At 43.4% G+C, this 20,131-nt stretch overlaps 1 protein-coding gene across 1 annotated transcript in view; it reads left to right on the forward strand.

The window, feature by feature from the left end:
• Positions 1-18,987, forward strand: part of camk1a (calcium/calmodulin-dependent protein kinase Ia) — a gene marked incomplete at both ends in the record, with an annotated part of 32,789 nt that extends 13,802 nt beyond the window's left edge. The window contains 10 exons of the mRNA XM_084063425.1: positions 4,251-4,382; positions 9,210-9,284; positions 9,784-9,922; positions 11,621-11,747; positions 12,414-12,489; positions 14,546-14,658; positions 14,758-14,836; positions 15,186-15,273; positions 16,154-16,322; positions 18,884-18,987. Coding sequence (XP_083919551.1) covers positions 4,251-4,382; positions 9,210-9,284; positions 9,784-9,922; positions 11,621-11,747; positions 12,414-12,489; positions 14,546-14,658; positions 14,758-14,836; positions 15,186-15,273; positions 16,154-16,322; positions 18,884-18,987 — 1,102 coding nt within the window. The remainder of the gene's footprint in view (positions 1-4,250; positions 4,383-9,209; positions 9,285-9,783; positions 9,923-11,620; positions 11,748-12,413; positions 12,490-14,545; positions 14,659-14,757; positions 14,837-15,185; positions 15,274-16,153; positions 16,323-18,883) is intronic.
• Between the last annotated feature and the right edge of the window lie 1,144 nt (positions 18,988-20,131).

A 20,131-nucleotide genomic window follows, 5' to 3' on the forward strand; every position in this document is an offset into this window, starting at 1 on the left:
GGTCACTTGAACCCCATCCATATTCTGTTGGGAATGTTGGCCAAAAAGCTGAAGAGATTTAGGTGTAGACAAAAAAAAAAGCGGTCCAAGTACAGAGGTAACTCAGGTCCAGTTCATTATACTCTATATCAGGGGTAGGCATTCTAGGCAACCTTAGGCACGGGTGCCAACATTGTCAGAGGGGAGGGTATTCACTGGCACACTGGCGTAAGTGTGAGAGAGAGGATTTTCAGTTTAAAATAAAATATATTAAATGAAGTCCCTCACATGTGTATGCAAATTTACATCCAGCACATGATTCTACATTTATCCAAACTCTGAACTCTGACTCGTGAGGGAGTCTGGGAGTCTAATAGGGTCTATTCACAGCAGCCATATTATGAAGACATTCACAGGTGTTACCAATGATACTAATGAAGGCTCTGTTCCATTCTGGTCAAACAGAGTCAGGGTGCTGATATTGTGCATGTTGGCCCACTGGAAACACCCTGTTACACCAGTAGGTCTACAGTTGGGGTCCAGGGACCCTCATGGGCTTCCAAATAGCTGAGAGTGTACAAATGGAACCAAATGTTGGTTCCATTTGTACACTCAGAATTATGGGGGTCGTGGAAACCACTGTGCTACACTAAAAATGGAACAGAGCCTTCATTAGTATCATTGTTAACACCTGTGAAGGAAGTGATAATATGGCTGCTGTGCATAGAGCCTATTGATCATTACATCCTGATGTGAAAGAAAATATTGAACAATCAAAATCTGTTACTTTATTTGGTGGTGTCATAATTAAACTTAATGTTGATATGGCACACTGACTATCAAGAAAAAAAAAACATGGCAGTTCATGTCAAAAAGGTTGCCGACCCCTGGTGTAGATGGTTGATGAAGATCGCATTAGGCCAGTGTTACCCAACCTGGGGTTCGTGCTCCCCTTGGTGGAGCACCAAAGATCATAGGGCGATTCATTTGGGGGGGGGGGGAAACTCATAGTGCGGCACTGAGTGCCGCGCTATGAGCTTGTAGATCTGCAATTTTTGAAAAATCGTGAAAACACTCGTAAAATATTTTGTTCCAGGGACCCCCCCAGAAGCAAAGATTTGAGTTACAAATGTTCACTTTGTATATATTTGTATATATATATTCAAAATGTATTAATTCAAAGATTTTCACACATTTTCACTTTTTTTCAAATAGCAGATCTACAAGCTCATAGCGCGTTCCTGGATTGAATGGGTTAAAGAAGGGGGGGGGGCAGTGCGGCAGTGCGTTGGGCATGAAGTGAAGACATCAGCCGCGTGAAGCCTTCCAGCCGCCCTCGCACGCTCTGCCATGTGATGAACAGGGAACACTTGCATTTTACATAAGAAACTGTTCCTTCTGACATGCAAGCTGCCTGGCCCATGGGGGAGGCTGCTATGTAACCACGCACTGGGAGATATGTAACCAAGTACATTTACTTGAGTACTGCACTTAAGTAACATTTTTTTTGGTACTTTTTTCAATTCTTTACACTTCTACTCCACTAACATCTCAGAGGCAAATATTGTACTTTTTTACTGCACTACGATTATTTCACTTAATTACAAGTTACTGTACAGATTTGGATGATTATTACAAAACGTAATGTACATTGACCACTTAAGCCCTACACTCGTAAAATAACAGATCTACTATCTCACAACAAACCGTAGCGCGATGCAATGTGAGCTGAGCTTGTATATCAGCTATTTTAGAGATACAATAGACAATAGGCAACGCTTTTGTACTTTTACTCAAGTAAGGCCTTTGTAACAGAATGGAACTACTGTCGTCTCTGTCGGAAGGAAACCTCATTATGTCCAAAACTGGTACTTTTCAGGATTCAAATAAAAAAATATCAAGAATAGCCGATCTACAAGCTCGAAACGCGTCGCTTCACGTCGCCTTTCGAGCTTGCAGATCTGCAGATCTTTACGAAAAAACACCAAAAGTAACAAAAAAAGTAGGGGTTTTCTGCTCGACAGCAACGACATAGCGGTATCGTTACTTGTACTTAAGTAACACATCTGAGTACTTCTTCCACCTCTGTAACCACGTACAGTCTGTCCACGCCTCCAGCTAGTAAAGTGCTGCCAGGTTTTTCTTTTTTATGTGTTTTTTTCTTCTTGCATCCGGAGTACATGGTCGAGTATCTCTACGCAAACACATGTTGGCTGTGTTCTGGCTTCTGGGGGAGGGAAGCCAGGCGGGGGAAGGTCACTCCATGGGCTGGGGGAGGCAGTACCTGTCAGCGGGGAATGTTGAGCGGGAGGAGGAGTAGGAGCTCGGATGCAGGTGCTACGTACGTCCTCCCGGTGGGGGCTCCTCATTGGCAGCAGTGTTGATTTTGACAGAAAATCTTGATTTAGTTTTAGTCATAGTCTTTTGAACAAAACTCTGCTTCGTTTTAGTCATATTTGAGTCGCCTGAAATGTTTTACTTTTATTCTAGTTTTAGTTGATTTTGAAGATTTTTGGCGGGGCTGTGATGGCGTAGAAATGGCTGATTTTCACTTAGCTGCATGCCGAAAATAGCCGATCTACAAGCTTACAACACATTGCGCTGCGACACGTTGTAAGCTTGTAGATCGGCTATTTTCGAGCTGTGACACCATGATTACGTTTCTTAGTTCTACTGGATCTCTTCTCCACTAGTCCCTCCAAAACATTTTAGTCTGTTTTTTATTTGTTGACAAAATTGTCAGTATATTTATATTTTATAGTTTTAGTCATCATAGCTTAGTTTTTATTTAGTTTTCGTCAGTGAAAAAAGGTAGTCCACAGACATATTTCGTCATAGTTTTATTCAACGAAATCAACACTGACTGGCAGGTGAGCCAGTACAGGCTACAACAACGGTGGCAACTGGCAACGCAGAAATGTGTGGGGAGGAATTAATTGGCGTGACGGATAATGTTGGGAGAAAAAAGGGGGTAAAATAAGTTGCTGCTCTACATACAAATAAGAAATAAAAATATAAAAGCTGTGTTTTTCACTTGAATACCGTGTGTCTTTGGCAAGCGACTCGTCCGACGGTGAAAGTATAAAGTTGGCTTGCTAGAGTGCATGGGCATGCTCCCAGGCACAGTAAAGTCCTTGATTTGTCCATTTGTAACTGTGAGAACGTATAAATGTAACCAAATGGACCCTTTGGTCCTCCGAGTTCAATTCAACACTTTGTCCTGGCACCAGTGATCCATAATGCATTCCATTTGCCCCTAAAAACAACAACAAACGAGCATCCTGCATTGACTGAATCCATTATGGATAAAAATAGGGCTGTTGTTTTAGTGGCCTATCCACTGTTTTCTGTGAACTTGTGACTTTGTGTAGAATGTTGGCTTCCCAAAGCCCCAAAACTCTATACGGCAAAAAGCCCTGAAAGCACTGATGTTAATAGTCACCATGTTGAATTATTCATCTGCATGACCCACGCATGCACACATACGCACACGCACACGCGCGCACGCAGTGGTGTAAAGTAACTACACAGTGGTGTAAAGTAACTAAGTACATGTAAGTACTTTACTTAAGTTTTCATGCCAATACTTTTGTACTTTTACCCAAGTACATTTTGAATACTGGAATTTTACTTGTAACAGACTATTTCTATCTACTTTAAAAAAAAAAAAACATAAAACATCTGAGTACTTCTTCCATCACTGGATAAACATGTATGCACGTATGCACTCACTCACATGCGTATGTTCTCCATAATCCCATGGCTCACTGCAATCTGCAGGGATCAACTTCACACATGTCTGTCTGTCTGTCTGTCTGTCTGTCTGTCTGTCTGTCTGTCTGTCTGTCTGTCTGTCTGTCTGTCTGTCTGTCTCTGTCTATGGTGAAAGTTGAATAGAATAGAATATTTTTTATTGGCAGCAGTTAAAAGCACAGCATCAATAATTACAATGCACCAAAATGGATTAATCACAGAATAGCCAAAGCTTGTTGACATTGTGGTCCAGTTTATATCATACAGAAAATGATAAAAAGGCAGATATCAGAGGTTACTAAATAGGCGTATAATATAAGCTCAGTATTTTTAAATTACTTTTCACAATTATACTAAATAAGCTACTATACTAACTAAATCTCTCTCTCTCTCTGTGTATTTGTTTCTGTGTGTGCGTGTGCGTGTGCGTGTGCGTGTGCGTGTGCGTGTGCGTGTGCGTGTGCGTGTGCGTGTGCGTGTGTGTGTGTGCATGCGTGTGCGTGTGTGCTGTCCCCCAGCGGTGCGTTCTCAGAGGTGGTGCTAGCGGAGGAGAAGAGGACCCACAGACTGGTGGCCATCAAGTGCATTCCCAAGAAAGCTCTGGAGGGCAAGGAGAACAACATAGAGAATGAGATCGCTGTGCTGCACAGGTGAGAGAGAGAGAGAGACATGCCACCAGCTGCCACGATGACACTGATTCTCAAACTTTTTCATTTCAAGGACCCCCATTTTGATATGCATTAGGCCACTGTTTCCCAAACAGTGAGCTAATGCACTTTTTTTTCAATTCCTACATTTAAAGCTGCACTAGTTAACTTTCCTCTTCTACCCCGGATTTTAACCTGTTTTTTGCGCCAGTGCTGGCGCAGAATGTTTTTTTTACAATTGAGCCAATAGAGCCTGCCTGCTTGCTCAGGGGATACATTGAATCTTGAGGGAAATGGTTGTTTTATGGTTCAAAAAGATTTAGGAAGGGAGACTTACAATTTGGAAAAGATCCAGGTTGGAGTTAGGGTCGCACACCAACAAGAGCAGATCTACAAGCTCACACCATGTCACAGCACAACACACGTTGTGAGCTTGTAGATCTGCTAATTTCAGTGCACATCAGCATGCAATTATAGACTGTAGGGTTAAAAAAAAAAAAAAAAAAAAGGCCAGCCTAAAATGTGTGCTTGTGCATTAGTGCCCAAGTGCACGTGAGCGTGTGTGTGTGTGTGTGTGTGCGTGCGCGCGTGCGTGCGTGCGTGCGTGCGTGCGTGCGTGCGTGCGTGCGTGTGTGTGTGTGTGTGTGTGTGTGTGTGTGTGTGCATGTACCGGAAATGTCAGGAGTAAAGAAGACCTATTTTTAGGGTCCCTGTTGCCACGGCAACAGCATACAGAGGAGGAGTCAGTGTGGAGACCCTGCAGCATGGTGATGAGACACTATCATACACACACACACACACACACAGGCTGGGGGCGAGACAGATAAACACACAGACAGACAGGCTGGGGGTGAGACAGATAAACACACAGACAAACAGGCTGGGGGTGAGACAGACTAACATACAGACAGGCTGGGGGTGAGACAGACTAACACACAGACAGGCTGGGAGGGTGGGGGTGAGACAGAGACGGAGGGGATATAATGAACCACATGGACCCTAGCATCCCTATTCTGGGCATTCTGTCCACATTTTTCACGTCTCCCACCTTTTCTGTTCGCTTCATGGGCTCCCAGTTTCTGCCTTTTTTTGTGTAGAAACGAGAACTCGGTTTGGCTCCTCCCCTTTCTTAGTCCACTTCCTCTCAGGTGCTTTTGTGTTTATTCCTACTAACTAACAACACTACATGTTTAGGGCAGTGGTGCTGACACATTCTGCTGTTAGCAGAATGAGAGATTAGGTGGGAGCAGACTACTCCAAACCTTAACCCTTTCAATCCCGGGAACGCATCTGTGTGATTTTAGATGTCTTTGGCTATTCAAAAAATAGCAGATCTACAAGCTCATAGCGCGGCACCGAGTGCCACACTATGAGCTTGTAGATCTGCTATTTATTTATTTTTAATCGTGAAAATTCTTGAAAATCTTTGAATATATATATATATATTTTTTTAAGCGAACATTTTAATTAAAATCTTTGCTTCTGGGGATTCTACAAATGTCTTCTAAATCCAAACAGTTTTTTGAAAAAACTTATATTGCTATGTCAATGGTTCTCAACTTTTTTCATGTCAAGGACCCCCAAAATGATATATATTTGTTGCAGACCCCCATCTCAAACTATGTTGTTCCAGGGACCCCCTAGAAGCAAATATGTTATTTACAATTGTTCGCTTTAAAACAATCTATATACATTCAAAGATTTGCACATATTTTCACCAAATAATTGCAGGCCTACAAGCTCATAGCACGGCACTCTGTGCCGCGCTATGAGCTTGTATATCTGTTATTTTTTTAATAGTCAAAGAAATCTAAAATGACACAGGTGTACCCCGATTGAATGGATTAACTCAACTCAGGGACAGTGTAGTTGCAGAATGGTCCATTTCACAATCATATTATTGGATTGTAATTAGTAATGCATTCATGTGTGCACTTTACTGTTGGCTGATTTCAATTACTTTATCTGCTGTTGGGTAGCTTATCTAACTATATAAATGGCGAGCAACTTCCGCACCCTCGGTGGTGACACCCCACAGCTCTGTTATCGAATAAACAACGCACCGCCAGACCACATGTCGCCTACTGACTCGCCACGGCCGCCGCGCTGAATTTACGCCTCGCGTAGGGGACATCTCACTGCTCACTACACCGTTTCCACCGCGCAACATAATTAATTCTACTCACCAAATGTCGGACAAAACGGAAGGGGAGCCAGCTTCGTACCGTTTACCGTGCGCACGACCTCATCACCACTACAGCAGGCAGCCGCTGCGGGGGTTTTTTCCTTTTTTTCCAAACTTTTTTTTTGGTCACCATTTTCTCCAGGCACCATTTCCGGTGTAACGTCGGGTGTTTCTTTTCACCAGCCAATCACCTTTCACGTTGCCACGTCCGTTGCCACGTCGCGCTGACGTACGCTAAACAAGCGCTGCCGTGCGCACAATGCAAACGAGCCCAAAGGCGCGCAAAAATAAGCCGACCATTGCTTACACACAAAGTCAGACCTGGCAACGCAGCCTACGCCAATCATGTGTGACAGATCTACAAGCTATGGGGCAGAGACGCCACCGTATCTTAGCAACAACTACAGCGCTCACTCTCATTGGTCGTGTCACGCTAAGAGCAGTCTCCAGACAATGGCATCGCAGACAGCTTGCTGTTACTGCTGTAGCCATCACAGGCAGTTGCAGCACGACGGACAGGGCGCTGTGATAGCTGCCATGTCGCTAACGCTAACCTGGTTGTCATGCCTGCAGCGCCTGTGCAATCACTTTGTCAACAATGCACGTTCGTGTGGTGAATGTCTATATTGCTGCTCAGTTCGTCCATTGTAGATGGTGTATGTTTGTGTGTGTCTTCTGGAGAACTATGTAGCTCCACAGCAACTACAGTAACTAACGTAATGGCAGGACCGCCCCGTGCAACGCATGTTACGCTGCATTATGGTCATGTAGTCATTTCAGATAATTTCGCTCCGATTAGAGCAGTGTTTATCAACCCTTTCACGCCGCCCCCCCCCCCCCCCCCCCCCCCCCCCAAATACACGTACTTGATCTGGGACCCCCCCATTCTCTTTGACTCCGTTCCACAAGTAAATATTGTGAAAATAGCCGATCTACAAGCTCGAAACGCCTCACTCCACTCTGTGCTGCAGCTACACGGACACACAGACAGGGACACGGAGGGACCTACAACATGTCTGGACATGTCTGTGTAAGCGAGAACTATACTTCGCCAGTACAACGCTGTGTAACCGACAGCACGTGCGCACGACCAAATCACAACAACACCAGGCGGCCGCCATCTTGCAGAAAGGGCTGCCATTCGCCAGCTTTCAGAAAAACAAGCAGCCACCTTCATATTTTTTTTTTTTTTTTTTTTTTTTTTCCTTTTGGAAATTTTCATCCCACGATTTCCGCGCGGACCACCAGGGGGTCCGCGGACCCCCTGGTGGTCCGCCAAACATACAAAATATAATTTCTTCTACTTATTTTTCATCATTTTGTAACTTTTACATTATACTTTCTTACAATTTTTTTTTTTTTTCCCCCTTTTTGCAAATGTTACTTAGACAATTTGTCTACCCCCATATACACACGCCCACGCGGGCCCCGTGCGCGTACATGCCTCTAACAGCCATAATCCCCATCTATACTGCCCACTCTGTGCTGCAGCTACACGGATACAGAGACAGGGACACGGAGGGACCAACAAACGCAAAGCCCCGTGCGCGGCTGGGGTTGAGGGGGGCGTAGCCCCCCGAAACTCTAGTATACTATACTGAGCAAGACACTGTGACTGAACCCACCTGCTCCTGACGAGCAGGTTGATGCCTTGCATGGTTAACTCAACCGTCAGAGTGTGAATATGTGTGAATGTAACACACATTGTAAAGCACTGTAGTGTGAATGTGTGTTAATGTAACACACATTGTAAAGCACTTTAGTGTGAATGTGTGTTAATGTAACACACATTGTAAAGCACTTTAGTGTGAATGTGTGTTAATGTAACACACATTGTAAAGCACTTTAGTGTGTGAATGCGTGTGAATATAACGCACATTGTAAAGCACTTTAGTGTGTGAATGTGTGTTAATGTAACACACATTGTAAAGCACTTTAGTGTGTGAATGCGTGTGAATATAACGCACATTGTAAAGCACTTTAGTGTGTGAATGGGTGTGAATGTAACGCACATTGTAAAGCACTTTAGTGTGTGAATGGGTGTGAATGCAACACACATTGTAAAGCTCTTTGGATGACGGCACTACCATTTAACTACAGTTCTGTAATGTTCTAATGCTATCTGGTGACTATTGTATATCGTTGCACTGGCAGGAGAAACCTCTTATCTCCATATTTGTTTTTGTTAATTAATGCCCTACTTCATCATACATCATATGTCTCACAAAAGTATCAAAAATAGCATATCTGCAAGCTCTGCAAAGCGACGTGTTTTGAGCTTGTAGATCTGCAATTTAAGACTATCGGTGACCACTCTCTGTGTTGGTTCATTATATAGTGTCATGTTGCTTGTTTCTGGATCTCTGTGTGTGTTCAGCTGTTGTGTAGGTTTACAGTGTATGCTTGAGCTAACCCTTGTCTTCAGTAAAGTCTTAAATAGTCTCTGGGGCTCGTTAGCCAACTAGGCACGGCTGACACCCGCAGGTGTGTCCACTCAAGGGAATCAGAGACCAAAGAGGGGAGGGGAGGGGCTGGGGACAGCTATTTGTCAAAAGTTCATTGAGAATATAGAAGCTATACAGTTTAAGTGGTTAATGTATTCTCTGTTGTATGACGGTGTATAAATCAGGCTGTCTCTCCTTCAGAATCAAGCACCACAACATTGTGACACTGGAGGACATCTTTGAGAGCACATCCCACCTTTATCTTGTCATGCAATTGTGAGTACACTCTCTTTGTTTCTGTGTTATATTTAAGTGGTTAATAACTAATCATAATCATCAAATAATAATCATCAAATAATAATGAATGAAGACAAATCAGAGATAAATGTATTTTTATAAATCTGATAACGTTAGACCGGAAGGGCTGGATTCTGTTTAGATCACGTGATTTCCGGGTGTATTTTTCTTCGGGAGTCCTAGGATCACTGACAGGTTGCGGAAGAGCGCCCTCTATCGTAATCACTGACATCACCAAATGACGTCCATAGACGTCAATGGCAGTGAATTGTTGGATTTAAATGATGTCTATAGATGTCAATGGCAGTCAATCGTCATCTTAAATGTTGTAATCGTGACAGCTACATGAGGAAATCTAATTTGCTTATTGGCTCTAAATATCGGTTTTAATTTTTGGTTTAATTGTCCAGTCCTAGTCAAGGCACATTGTCTTCACGTGTGTGTAGTTATTATGCAACAGTGCGCTGTAACCTTGCAGGGTATCGGGAGGAGAGTTGTTTGACAGGATCGTGGAGAAGGGTTTCTACACAGAGAGAGATGCTAGCCAGCTCATCCGCCAGATCCTGGATGCAGTCAAGTACCTCCATGATATGGGCATAGTCCACAGAGACCTGAAGGTACCTTCACAGCACTGGTGGCAGAAGTACTTGAGCGCTCAGGGCTCTATGCTAGTATTTTTTTTATTTTATGTTATTGTGGGGAAAGCTTTTGCTGAAAATAGCTGATCGATTTGCTATTTTCAGCAAAAGCTTTCCCCACAATACGGATGCTGGGGTTTAAGTAAAAGTAGCACTAACTACAATGTAGCCCTACTCTTTTACAAGTCAAAGGCTTGTATTCAAATTTGTGCTTGAGTACAAGTGCAAAAGTATTGATATCAAAATATCAAATATCAATGTCAAACTTTTTCCGTAGAAATTGCAGATCTACAAAAATAGGGCTTAAGTAGTTAATGTATGTAATATTTGTTTTAATACTCTAAATCTTCAAAGTAACTAAACTAAAGCTGTCCAATAATTGCGATGGAGTAAAGGGTACAATATTTGCCTCTGGAGTAGAGTAAATGTACTTTGTTACTGTCCACCACTGCTTCACAGAAGGCACTATCGGGCAGAAAACTCTTTTCGCCATATTTGATCTTGTTATGTTTTTTTCCCATAAATTAACGCCCCGGCCCTACTTGATTAGCCTGGTTCCAGACAAATCTGCCATTGCAAAAAAGAAATTTCCCTTGGCAGATTAGGTCTGGCCCCTCTCAATAGAGATTGTATTTCTCTCCCTCCGAAGTTGTGAGGAACCAATCAGGGCCCAGTATGCAAATATGGGGCGGGTTTATCACCTGAGGCATTTTTTTTATTTGCCCCTCGGAAATGCAGGTTCCACATTGAGATTCCAGACTAATATCTACGCAGTGATATTAGTCTGGCCATGCCAGGCTACTACTTGATCATACTACAGTGTCACACAAAAGCATCAAAAGTAGCAGATCTACAAGCTCAAAAAGCGTCACTTCGCGCCACGTTTTGAGCTTCTGCTGCTGCTGTATTTGAATCCTGAAAAGTAACAGTTTTATTGGACAGTTTTGGAGGTTTCCACCCAACAGACGATAACCACTTTCATCTAAGCTGTTCCAGTTCAATATTGCACGTTCTCTTCTGCAATATTCAGTTATCCCTGAAGTCCTGTGTTCAAGATTTTCTTTTTTTACTTGAGTACGAGTACAAAGTAATACAGTTTTGGCATAAAAATAATACAGTACCAAAAGTAGAACTCATTATGCAGAATGCCCCATTTAAAACATGTTTTATTGTCAAACTAAATTATTTGAGAGATGTATGATTTGTATGATGAGATGGAGTAGGAGTATAACAGGAGTAGAACATAAATATTCACATAAAGTAAAAGTACCTCAGAATCAGAATCAGAATCAGAATCAGTTTTATTGTCACATCACAGGTTTACAAGGTAAAAAAGTGGGTGAAATTCGTTTTTGTACATCACTCCCATCGCAACGTTAAATTCCGTAGAAAGAAGAGTGGGGAGAGAGAAGAAGAAGAGGGGTAGGGGGCAAGTGGGAAGGAGATTGAACAAGAGAACAATAGAAGGCCAAAAACAAGTTATCTACATATTTACATATTTACCTTGAAATTGTCTTAGTTACTTCTCACCACTACTCTTCTGCAATGTTTACTTACCCCAAAACATTTTTCTTTCTTTTTAGTTACCCCCAATACATGTAAACTAAGTTTACATGTACATGTACAGACATTTGCCAGCACCCCTGTGACTGTCTCATCCCCTCCTCTTCCTTGCAGCCAGAGAACCTGCTGTATTACAGTATGGAGGAAGACTCCAAGATCATGATCAGTGACTTTGGGCTGTCCAAGATCGAGGATACAGGCAGTGTCATGTCCACCGCCTGTGGTACTCCTGGTTACGTGGGTAAGATCTGCGGCCATCCAATCCTCTCTCTCTCAGTCAGTACCTCCTGTAAGGCAGTGGTTCTCAAAGTGGGGTCCGGGGACCCCCAGGGGTCCTTGGGGGGGTTCCAGAGGGTCCCCAATAAAATATGCTAATACAGCATCTCAATAATTTTAACCATTTGATCCATTTATAGGTTGATCTAAGCTCACAGCATGTCACTTCTATGTTTTCTTTAACATAAATCTTCTCTTCTGGGGGTCCCTGACACAAAACCTATTCAGATGGGGGGTCCACGGCCAAATACATTACAATTTGGCGGTCCTTGACACGAAAACGTTTGAGAACCACAGCTGTAAAGTATAGGTCCAGCTAATAGCTCTTTTTCTGTGTGAATGAGGAGCGTGTAGAGACTCAAGTCCTGTTGACCATAGAGTCAACTGCTTGTGCTTCACAAGTATTGTTGTTAAATGCAGCAGAGCTGCACACACTGGCTACGGCGACCTCAGCAGGCCCTCGCCTTTTACGTAATCACTACCATTCTCTCTTTTCACATTTTGCGGTATGTGTGTGTGTGTGTGTGTGTGTGTGTGTGTGTGTGTGTGTGTGTGTGTGTGTGTGTGTGTGTGTGTGTGTGTGTGTGTGTGTGTGTGTGTGTGTGTGTGTGTGTGTGTGTGTGTGTTGCAGCTCCTGAGGTGCTGGCTCAGAAGCCCTACAGTAAAGCAGTGGATTGCTGGTCCATAGGAGTCATTTCTTACATTCTGTGAGTCCAACAGTTATATTTCTATAAATGCATGGAATCTCTGTCTGTCTGTCTGTCTGTCTGTCTGTCTGTCTGTCTGTCTGTCTGTCTGACTGCCCCTGGCTTATCCTGAGATCTGTCCGACGGATCGACTTCAAACTTGGCTTGCACGTCGCAGAGGACCTGAAGGAATGTTGTGTACCCTGACAACGGGTACTGTGACAAGGGATACAATGTGTAGATTTGGATATTACATAACCGGAGGGACATGCATGCCTTCCCAACGGGCATCATTCCCAACGGACAACGTTCCCATTACAGCCTAGTAATGTGTACAATTTAGGTACTTAGCAGACGTGCTTGTTCAGAGCTATTTACAAATTGCACTGTCGGAGCTCAGCCATGAACATATATCAAACAACAGGTTTAGAGGTCCAGGATAACAAGTAAGGCTAGGATGACAACATCATAGGCGGATTAGGAAGAAACGGGCCCCTGGGCCGAGACACGCAAAAGGCCCCCCCGCCCCCTTCCGTGGGTGCACGCGCGCGCAGCGCACGTGCACGCACCCACACCCGCGCGCGCAAAGCGAAATTTTTGCGGTTAAATCTCGGTTAATAATGGAAATTAATAGGGGTTTTTTCGGTTAAAAACGTCTGTGCACGGCGGCAGATAGGCTAATATAATGCATGTTTTACCTATAACTTAAATACAAAGAAATTGTTCCGTTATATTGCGGTTAATAAGGGAAATTATTAGGGTTTTTTTATGTTAAAATTGTTAAAAAAAATATGTTAAAATTTTTTTTTATTAAAAAAAAAAAAAAGGCTCAAGCTCAGGGGCCCCCCTAGCTCAGGGGCCCCTGGGCCTGGGCCCAGTCGGCCCGTTGGGTAATCCTCCTCTGGACAACATGTAAGCAGCGTACCTCAGTGGCAGCTGCCCCAAGACTCTGGAAAAGCTTGGTTTTTCTTAGGTTTTTAAGTCTTTATTGAAGACTCACCTTTTCTTCCCGACCTTCAATTCAAGTTGAGCTCGACACCATGGCATTTGACATGTACTGTTGCTCTACGCCCCTGTTTTCTTTTTTCTTTTTTGTCTTGTTTGTTAAAAGTGCTTTTTTGAGTTGAGTTGAGCCCAGATACATTTTTGTCATGGATTTGGTTGCTGTCGGGCAGAAACCTCTTATCTCCATGTTCTAAGTTTTTGTGTTTTTTTCATAAATTAACTTCCTACTTGATCATGCTACAGTCAGTGTCACACAAAAGTATCAAAATGAGCAGATCAACTTTGAGTCACGTTTTAAGCTTGTATATCTGCAACTTTTGTTATTTTCAACAGTTTTGGACATTATGAGCAGGGGTGCACATAACTTTTTAGGTCTACTACTCAGAAGAGCACCTGGAAATGTGAGTTGGTGCGCACAAAATAAATGGTCCCGTGCCGTTCTGTCAATGGGGGGGGGCTTCAGCACGGTGCCCACCGGACAATTTTGTCAACGGGGGGGTGCTGCTTGAGAAAAAAAGGACGGTCTGCTTCCAAATTCCGCCGTTTTTTGCCGTTTCTTTTTCTCTCACGCCGTTTGGTGAAGCCCCCAAGGTTGGTGCCCTGTGCTGCGCTGCTTTTATCCGCCAGATTTGGACGTTCACGGCATATTTTGCACCATTACGCTGCGTTCATCATCGGTGACGAGTGCCTTTAACATCCTCAGTGGATGTTAGAGGCACTCAGCAGGCAATGCGAGGCGATGCGAGACAGACACTCACACAATCACGTGCAGCTGGCTGCGTGCATGCAGCCAGGCAATGCGAGGCGATGCCAGACACTGACACAATCACGTGCAGCATGTGTCCTCGTTCTCCAGGCTTTTATTTTTTAGTTTTGCTAAAAAATAAAAGCTTGGAAATTCCTGTCCCAGCTGTTGGTACGCAAAAGCGCCTCGCGTCGTTTGATGTGGTGCGCATTATTTATTTTGGGTGCGCATGCGCACCTGCGCACCAGTTATGTGCACCCCTGATTATGAGGTTTCCACCCAACAGAGACGATTTGTAATTTTAGACGCTGTGTTACTCTTCTTCAGATTATGCGGGTACCCGCCGTTTTACGACGAAAACGACGCCAAGCTGTTTGAGCAGATTCTGAAGGCAGAGTATGAATTTGATTCTCCATACTGGGACGACATCTCCGATTCAGGTATTCATGGATCTCTAAACACGTGTACAGCCGAGATCTGCACTCCTGCAGGTTGTGTGAGTGGATTGTTAGTGAGAACAATTCCTTTTTTCTTGGCAGCCAAAGACTTTATCAGCCACCTGATGGAGAATGACGCTTCGAAGAGATACACATGTGACCAGGCCCTACAGCACCCATGGTAATAGTCACATTTCTTACCCCCTTCACCAAAGTACATTAGTCAAAATGGTTCCAAGTTATCCCAACTCATATAGACCTTATTTAGCCCATTAAGACCTGAGGCCGATTAAAAAAATCTACCTTAAAAGATAGTCAAGGAAACAAATGGCAAGCATACAGTTTCCAATTGAATCCACCACCAACATTTCTTAAAGTCTAATCTTGTTGGAATTCTGTCTGTAGTTGCTTCCAGGCTGTGGAGGCAGTGTAAATAAAAGCATATTTGCCGAGTTTAGTTAAAACCTTATTCATAGGGTGTCATTATTAATGCATTAAAGTATTCAGTAAAACCCTCTACCTCTTTCCAGGATCTGTGGAGACACCGCTCTGGATAAGAACATCCATGAGTCTGTCAGTGCTCAAATCAAGAAGAACTTTGCCAAAAGTAAATGGAAGGTCAGTGTCTGACACTATAGTAACAAACATCTTCAAGCGTCCATTTTTCTGTGTTCTTTCTTTGTGGATCACAAAGTCCATATTGTTTCTGTTGTCTCTCGGTAGTGTACAGCAGTGGTTCTCACCCCCCAAAATGATATGCATTTAGCCGCGGACCCCCATCTGAAAAGGTTTTGTGCCAGGAACCCCCAGAAAATGCGAACGTTTTTTTAATATGGATATCGGGGTTCAAATGATTGTGATGCTGTTTTAACAAATTTTGCTGGCGACCCCCTGGAACCCCCTGAGTCCCCGGACCCCACTTTGAGAACCACTGGTGTAAAGTAACTCAGTACATTTACTCAAGTACTGTACTTAAGCACAGTTTTGAGGTACTTTTTGTTTACTTTGTCAATCTCAATACTTTATACTTCTACCCACTATATCAAAGAAATATATTGTGCTTTTTACGCCACTACAATCATTCGAAAACATTCTACTATGTAGATTAAGATTATTATTACAAAACATAAGCACACCTAACCACCTAAGCACTATACTTCGGATATTTGAAAATAGAATATCTACAAGCTCACAACGCGTCACAATGTGATGCGTTGTGAGCTTGTAGATCTTCTATTTTTGAACGATTTTGTGTTTGGGGTCATTTTAACGTCTACTCAGGCTTTTGGCATTTGGTATTTAGATATTAAATATCTAAATACTGAATCAAGCAGAACTGTCTGGGGTGAAACGCGAAAGCCAGAGTATAGATGTTAAAATGACCCCAGACATGTTTGAAAGTGAAATATCCCTTTAAACAATCCTCCACCACTGGTTTGTCACTCTCTCTACATGGCCGCCCCCACACACACACACACACACACACACACACACACAGCAAGCCTTCAACGCCACAGCGGTGGTGCGTCACATGCGGAGGCTACAGCTGAGCACCAGCCTGGAGGGCGCCAGTCACGTGACCCCCACCAGCCCCTGCCGCGGTCACCTGCTCCCCGAGGAAGAGGAGGAGGACGAAGATGACCTGGGGAACGGGGAAGAGGAGAGCTGTGAGTTATACCGACGTAACAAATTTCAGGATCATGATCGTGATCAATTTGAACTAAATGTGAGGAATAATGATAATAATAGCTTCTCGGTACCTCTGTACGGGGAAAGCATCTGTGTCATTTTAGATTTTAGCTATATACAGTATACTGTATATAGCACATTGGTTCTCAAAAGTGTGGTTTTATACTTTGGCTATTCAAAGATAGCAGATATACAAGCTCATAGCGCGTCACTTCGTGCCAAGCTATGAGCTTGTAGATCTGCTATTTTTGAAAAATCTTGAACATTTTTGTGCAAATCTTTGAGTATACCGGTATTGTTTAAACTAAAATCTTAACTCAAATCATTGCTTCTTGACCCTGGCCCTAAATATTTTCAGATGGGGGTCCGCAGCCTAATTTTGGGGGCCGCTGACATGAAAAACGTTTGAGCACCAGTGAATGAGGGCGGTATTGAGTTTCACAATAACCCTGATCTGGAATCTCTCAGGGTGTTAAAGGACGACTTCACCGATTTTCATCTTCATAAAATAGGTCCTCACTAATACTCATGATAAAATGGTACAATTTTTTTCTACTTGGTCTGTGTCTCATAGGAGGGCCGTGGACAGTCCAGAAACCCGTCTACCAGTGACATCATCATTAGGCATGATTTCTTTTTCCAACAGGATTTCACATTTTTTATTTAGATTTTTATTAAAGGAGACACACCATGAATTTCACTTTTTTTTTTTTTTTTTTTTTTTTTTTTGGGCTCCCCAGTGTCTCTTGTACCCCAAAAAATATTTTTTTTTAACATTCAGTCATTCATTCTCATTTCAGAGATTTTCAGAATGGGCGTGTCTGAACAGGCCATCTCAGAATGGCAAGTTTGCTTACCTCACGAAACTTTTTGCCCATGTATTTTGACAGACAGAATTGCTCAGTACCGCAGTACAGCGCCCCTCTGCCCAACAGGACATTTTGGTATTGCAGCTGAAAATGCTTTATAAGCCTGAGAGAATTGACTTGGGATGAGTATATCTGAGTGTTGATTTAGGCTCAAACCTTTTGAAAATGGTTTGAGGGACATACACCATATGATATTAAATATCAAATATTTTTTTTTAAATTCATGGTGTGTCTCCTTTAACACGAGAACAATGGCTTATTTTATTGCATTGCAACTTTCCAGGAATAGAAAGCCTGCAGTTTCTATTAGCTTGGATTCCCCATTGATGATGTCACCGGTAGACGGGACTCTGAACTGTCCACAGCCCTCCTCTGAGACACAGACCGAGTAGAAAAAAAGTGTACCATTTTATTTTATGAGTATTAGTGAGGACCAATTATATGAAGATAGGTTGAAAATCGGTGAAGTCGTCCTTTAAGCTGCCCGGTCTCTGCGTGTACGAACCAATCAGCGGCTGCTAGGGGGCGGGATCATCCAATCACCTGCCAAGTAGCTTGAAAAAATGAAATGCCGTCTGGCATCGATTCTGCTACCGGAGTCTCAGATGGAAGTAGGCTGTGAAACAAACAAGTAGGCTGTGTGTGTCGCAAGCTTCTTCCATTTGGCGAAGTCGGGTTACAGTGACGTAGCGACATATACGTTTTTCAGAAAACTGTTACGGATTCAGATGACATTTGTAGAATGGGTCTCAGGTCTTAATGGGTTAACAGAGAGTGGAAAGATAGGAATTCAACATTCAAAACTGACCTAAAAAAGCAGATGTCCTCAAATTATTTGTTGATTATTTGTATCGTATTGTATATCATCTCTGTTGGGTGGAAACCTCATTATGTCCAAAACAGTTACTTTTCAGGATTCAAATGAAAAAATATCAAAAGTAGCAGATCGACAAGCTCAAAACGTGTCGCTTCGCGCCACGTTTTGAGCTTGTAGATCTGCTACTTTTGATGCTTTTGTGTGACGCTGTAGTATGAGTATAAGTTAAAATATGGATATAAGAGGAAACAAGCCCCCCCAGGGCTTTTTCGTGTTATCCTTTTAGCTTGTTAAATTGTATTGCCGTACTGTTTACTACGTGTTAATTAAGTCAGTGGTTCTCAAAATGGCTCCCAGGGGTCCTTGGGGGGGGGGGGGTTCCGGGGGGTCCCCAGCTGAATTAACTAATACAGCATCACAATCATTTTAACCACTTTATCCATTTATATGTTGGCTATTCAAAAATAGCAGATCTACAAGCTTGTACATCTGCTAATTTTGAACGTTTTTGTAGTATCTAAAATGTTTTAAAATGGGAAAAAAATGGATATTGTATTCCTTTGACATAAATCTTCTCTTCCGGGGGTCTTTGGCACAAAACGTTTTCAGAGGGGGGGTCCGTGGCCAAATACATATTAATCTGGGGGAACCTTGACATGAAAAAGTTTGAAAACCACTGAATTAAGCGCCACGCTAAATGGAACAGAGCCTTCACTAGTATCATTAACACCTGTGAAGGAATCGCCTGCTAATAACCCTTCCTATCTCAACCTGTCCCGTTGTTCTCTGCCCACCCAACCCAACCCCCCCGACCCCTCCCCCCCCCCCCCCCCCCCATCCCCCCTGTCCGCAGTGTCCCACTGTGAGGACGGGCGTCGTGGGAGCGTGGAGGGCAGCGTGGACCGGGACAGCCTGCGGAGCTGCACCTACTGCTGCCGGCCGGCCAGCCGCGTCTGAGGAGGAGGAGGAGTAGGAGGAGGAAGAGGAGGAGGAGGGAGCACAGCCTCCGCCCACTGCGTGTGTGGTGACACCGCGTCTTTTCCCTGGAGCCTCCTGTCCTATAGCCCCGCCCCGCCCCGCTCACCCAGTCTTGCCAGGATTGCAGAGTATATAAGCCTCAGGCAGCGTCCACTAAAGTCATTGGTTCTCAAACTGAGGGTCGGGACCCCCCAGCGGGGGGATCCCCAAAGAATTTTTGTTGGGGGGGGGGGTCCCCATGATGATTTGCTTAATTGATTGATTTGTTTTCTCACTCAGCAGTTAACAAACCAACATACAGTATAAGTGTATACAGGCTATCTGCACATTTCTAAAGTTACAATTCAATTACTTTTGAGTTCTTTTTAATACCAAATTGGCCAAATATTACACAAGGAAGAGGAAAACAATGTGAAAATAGCCGATCTACAAGCTGACAACGCCTCGCAGTGCGAGGCGTTGTGAGCTTGTAGTTCGGCTATTTTCACACTATTTATCTGTGGAACCGAGTCAAACTAAATGTAATGCCTCAACTCCTACAATTCCAAGTGCTTGTCAGGGTGGGGGGTCCCCAGTTCAAATGTGATTATTTTGGGGGGGTCGCGGCCTGAAAAGTTTGGGAACCCTTGCACTAAGTCAAAACCAGGAACACAAATCCCCTCCTGGATGAAGACAAGACATGTACAGTACGTGTTTGGTTTTTCATTCCTGTTATTTTGGGGCAGAATGATATTACTCACAAGAACCCCATATAACGTCCCTATTCTGGCCATTAATAGGCGAACATTCAGGCGAAAGCAGCCAATCTACAAGCTCACAACAAGCTAGTAGATTGGCTATTTCCAGGCAAAGAAATTTGGTGTAGAGGGTTGGAAAAAAGGAGGGGACCAAGTACAGACCCCTGAGTCAACAAAGTATACATGTTTTTTTTTTGTTGCTCAGAGTGTCCACATACGGTGGCAAGACGTGAATGAGGTTCAATAAAATACTGGTTGCTGGGTTAGCAAGTACGTAGCAAAGCCACGGTATTGAACACAGTCTCAGGAAGAAGCAAAACTATACAAGCTGTATCATGGATGACGACGAGGCCTAGAGGCAAGTTGTTCCCAATTGTTTTCCCATT

Source organism: Gymnoscopelus microlampas (assembly GCF_963454915.1).
Source record: "Gymnoscopelus microlampas genome assembly, chromosome: 7".
Classification (NCBI taxonomy): Eukaryota; Metazoa; Chordata; class Actinopteri; order Myctophiformes; family Myctophidae; genus Gymnoscopelus; species Gymnoscopelus microlampas.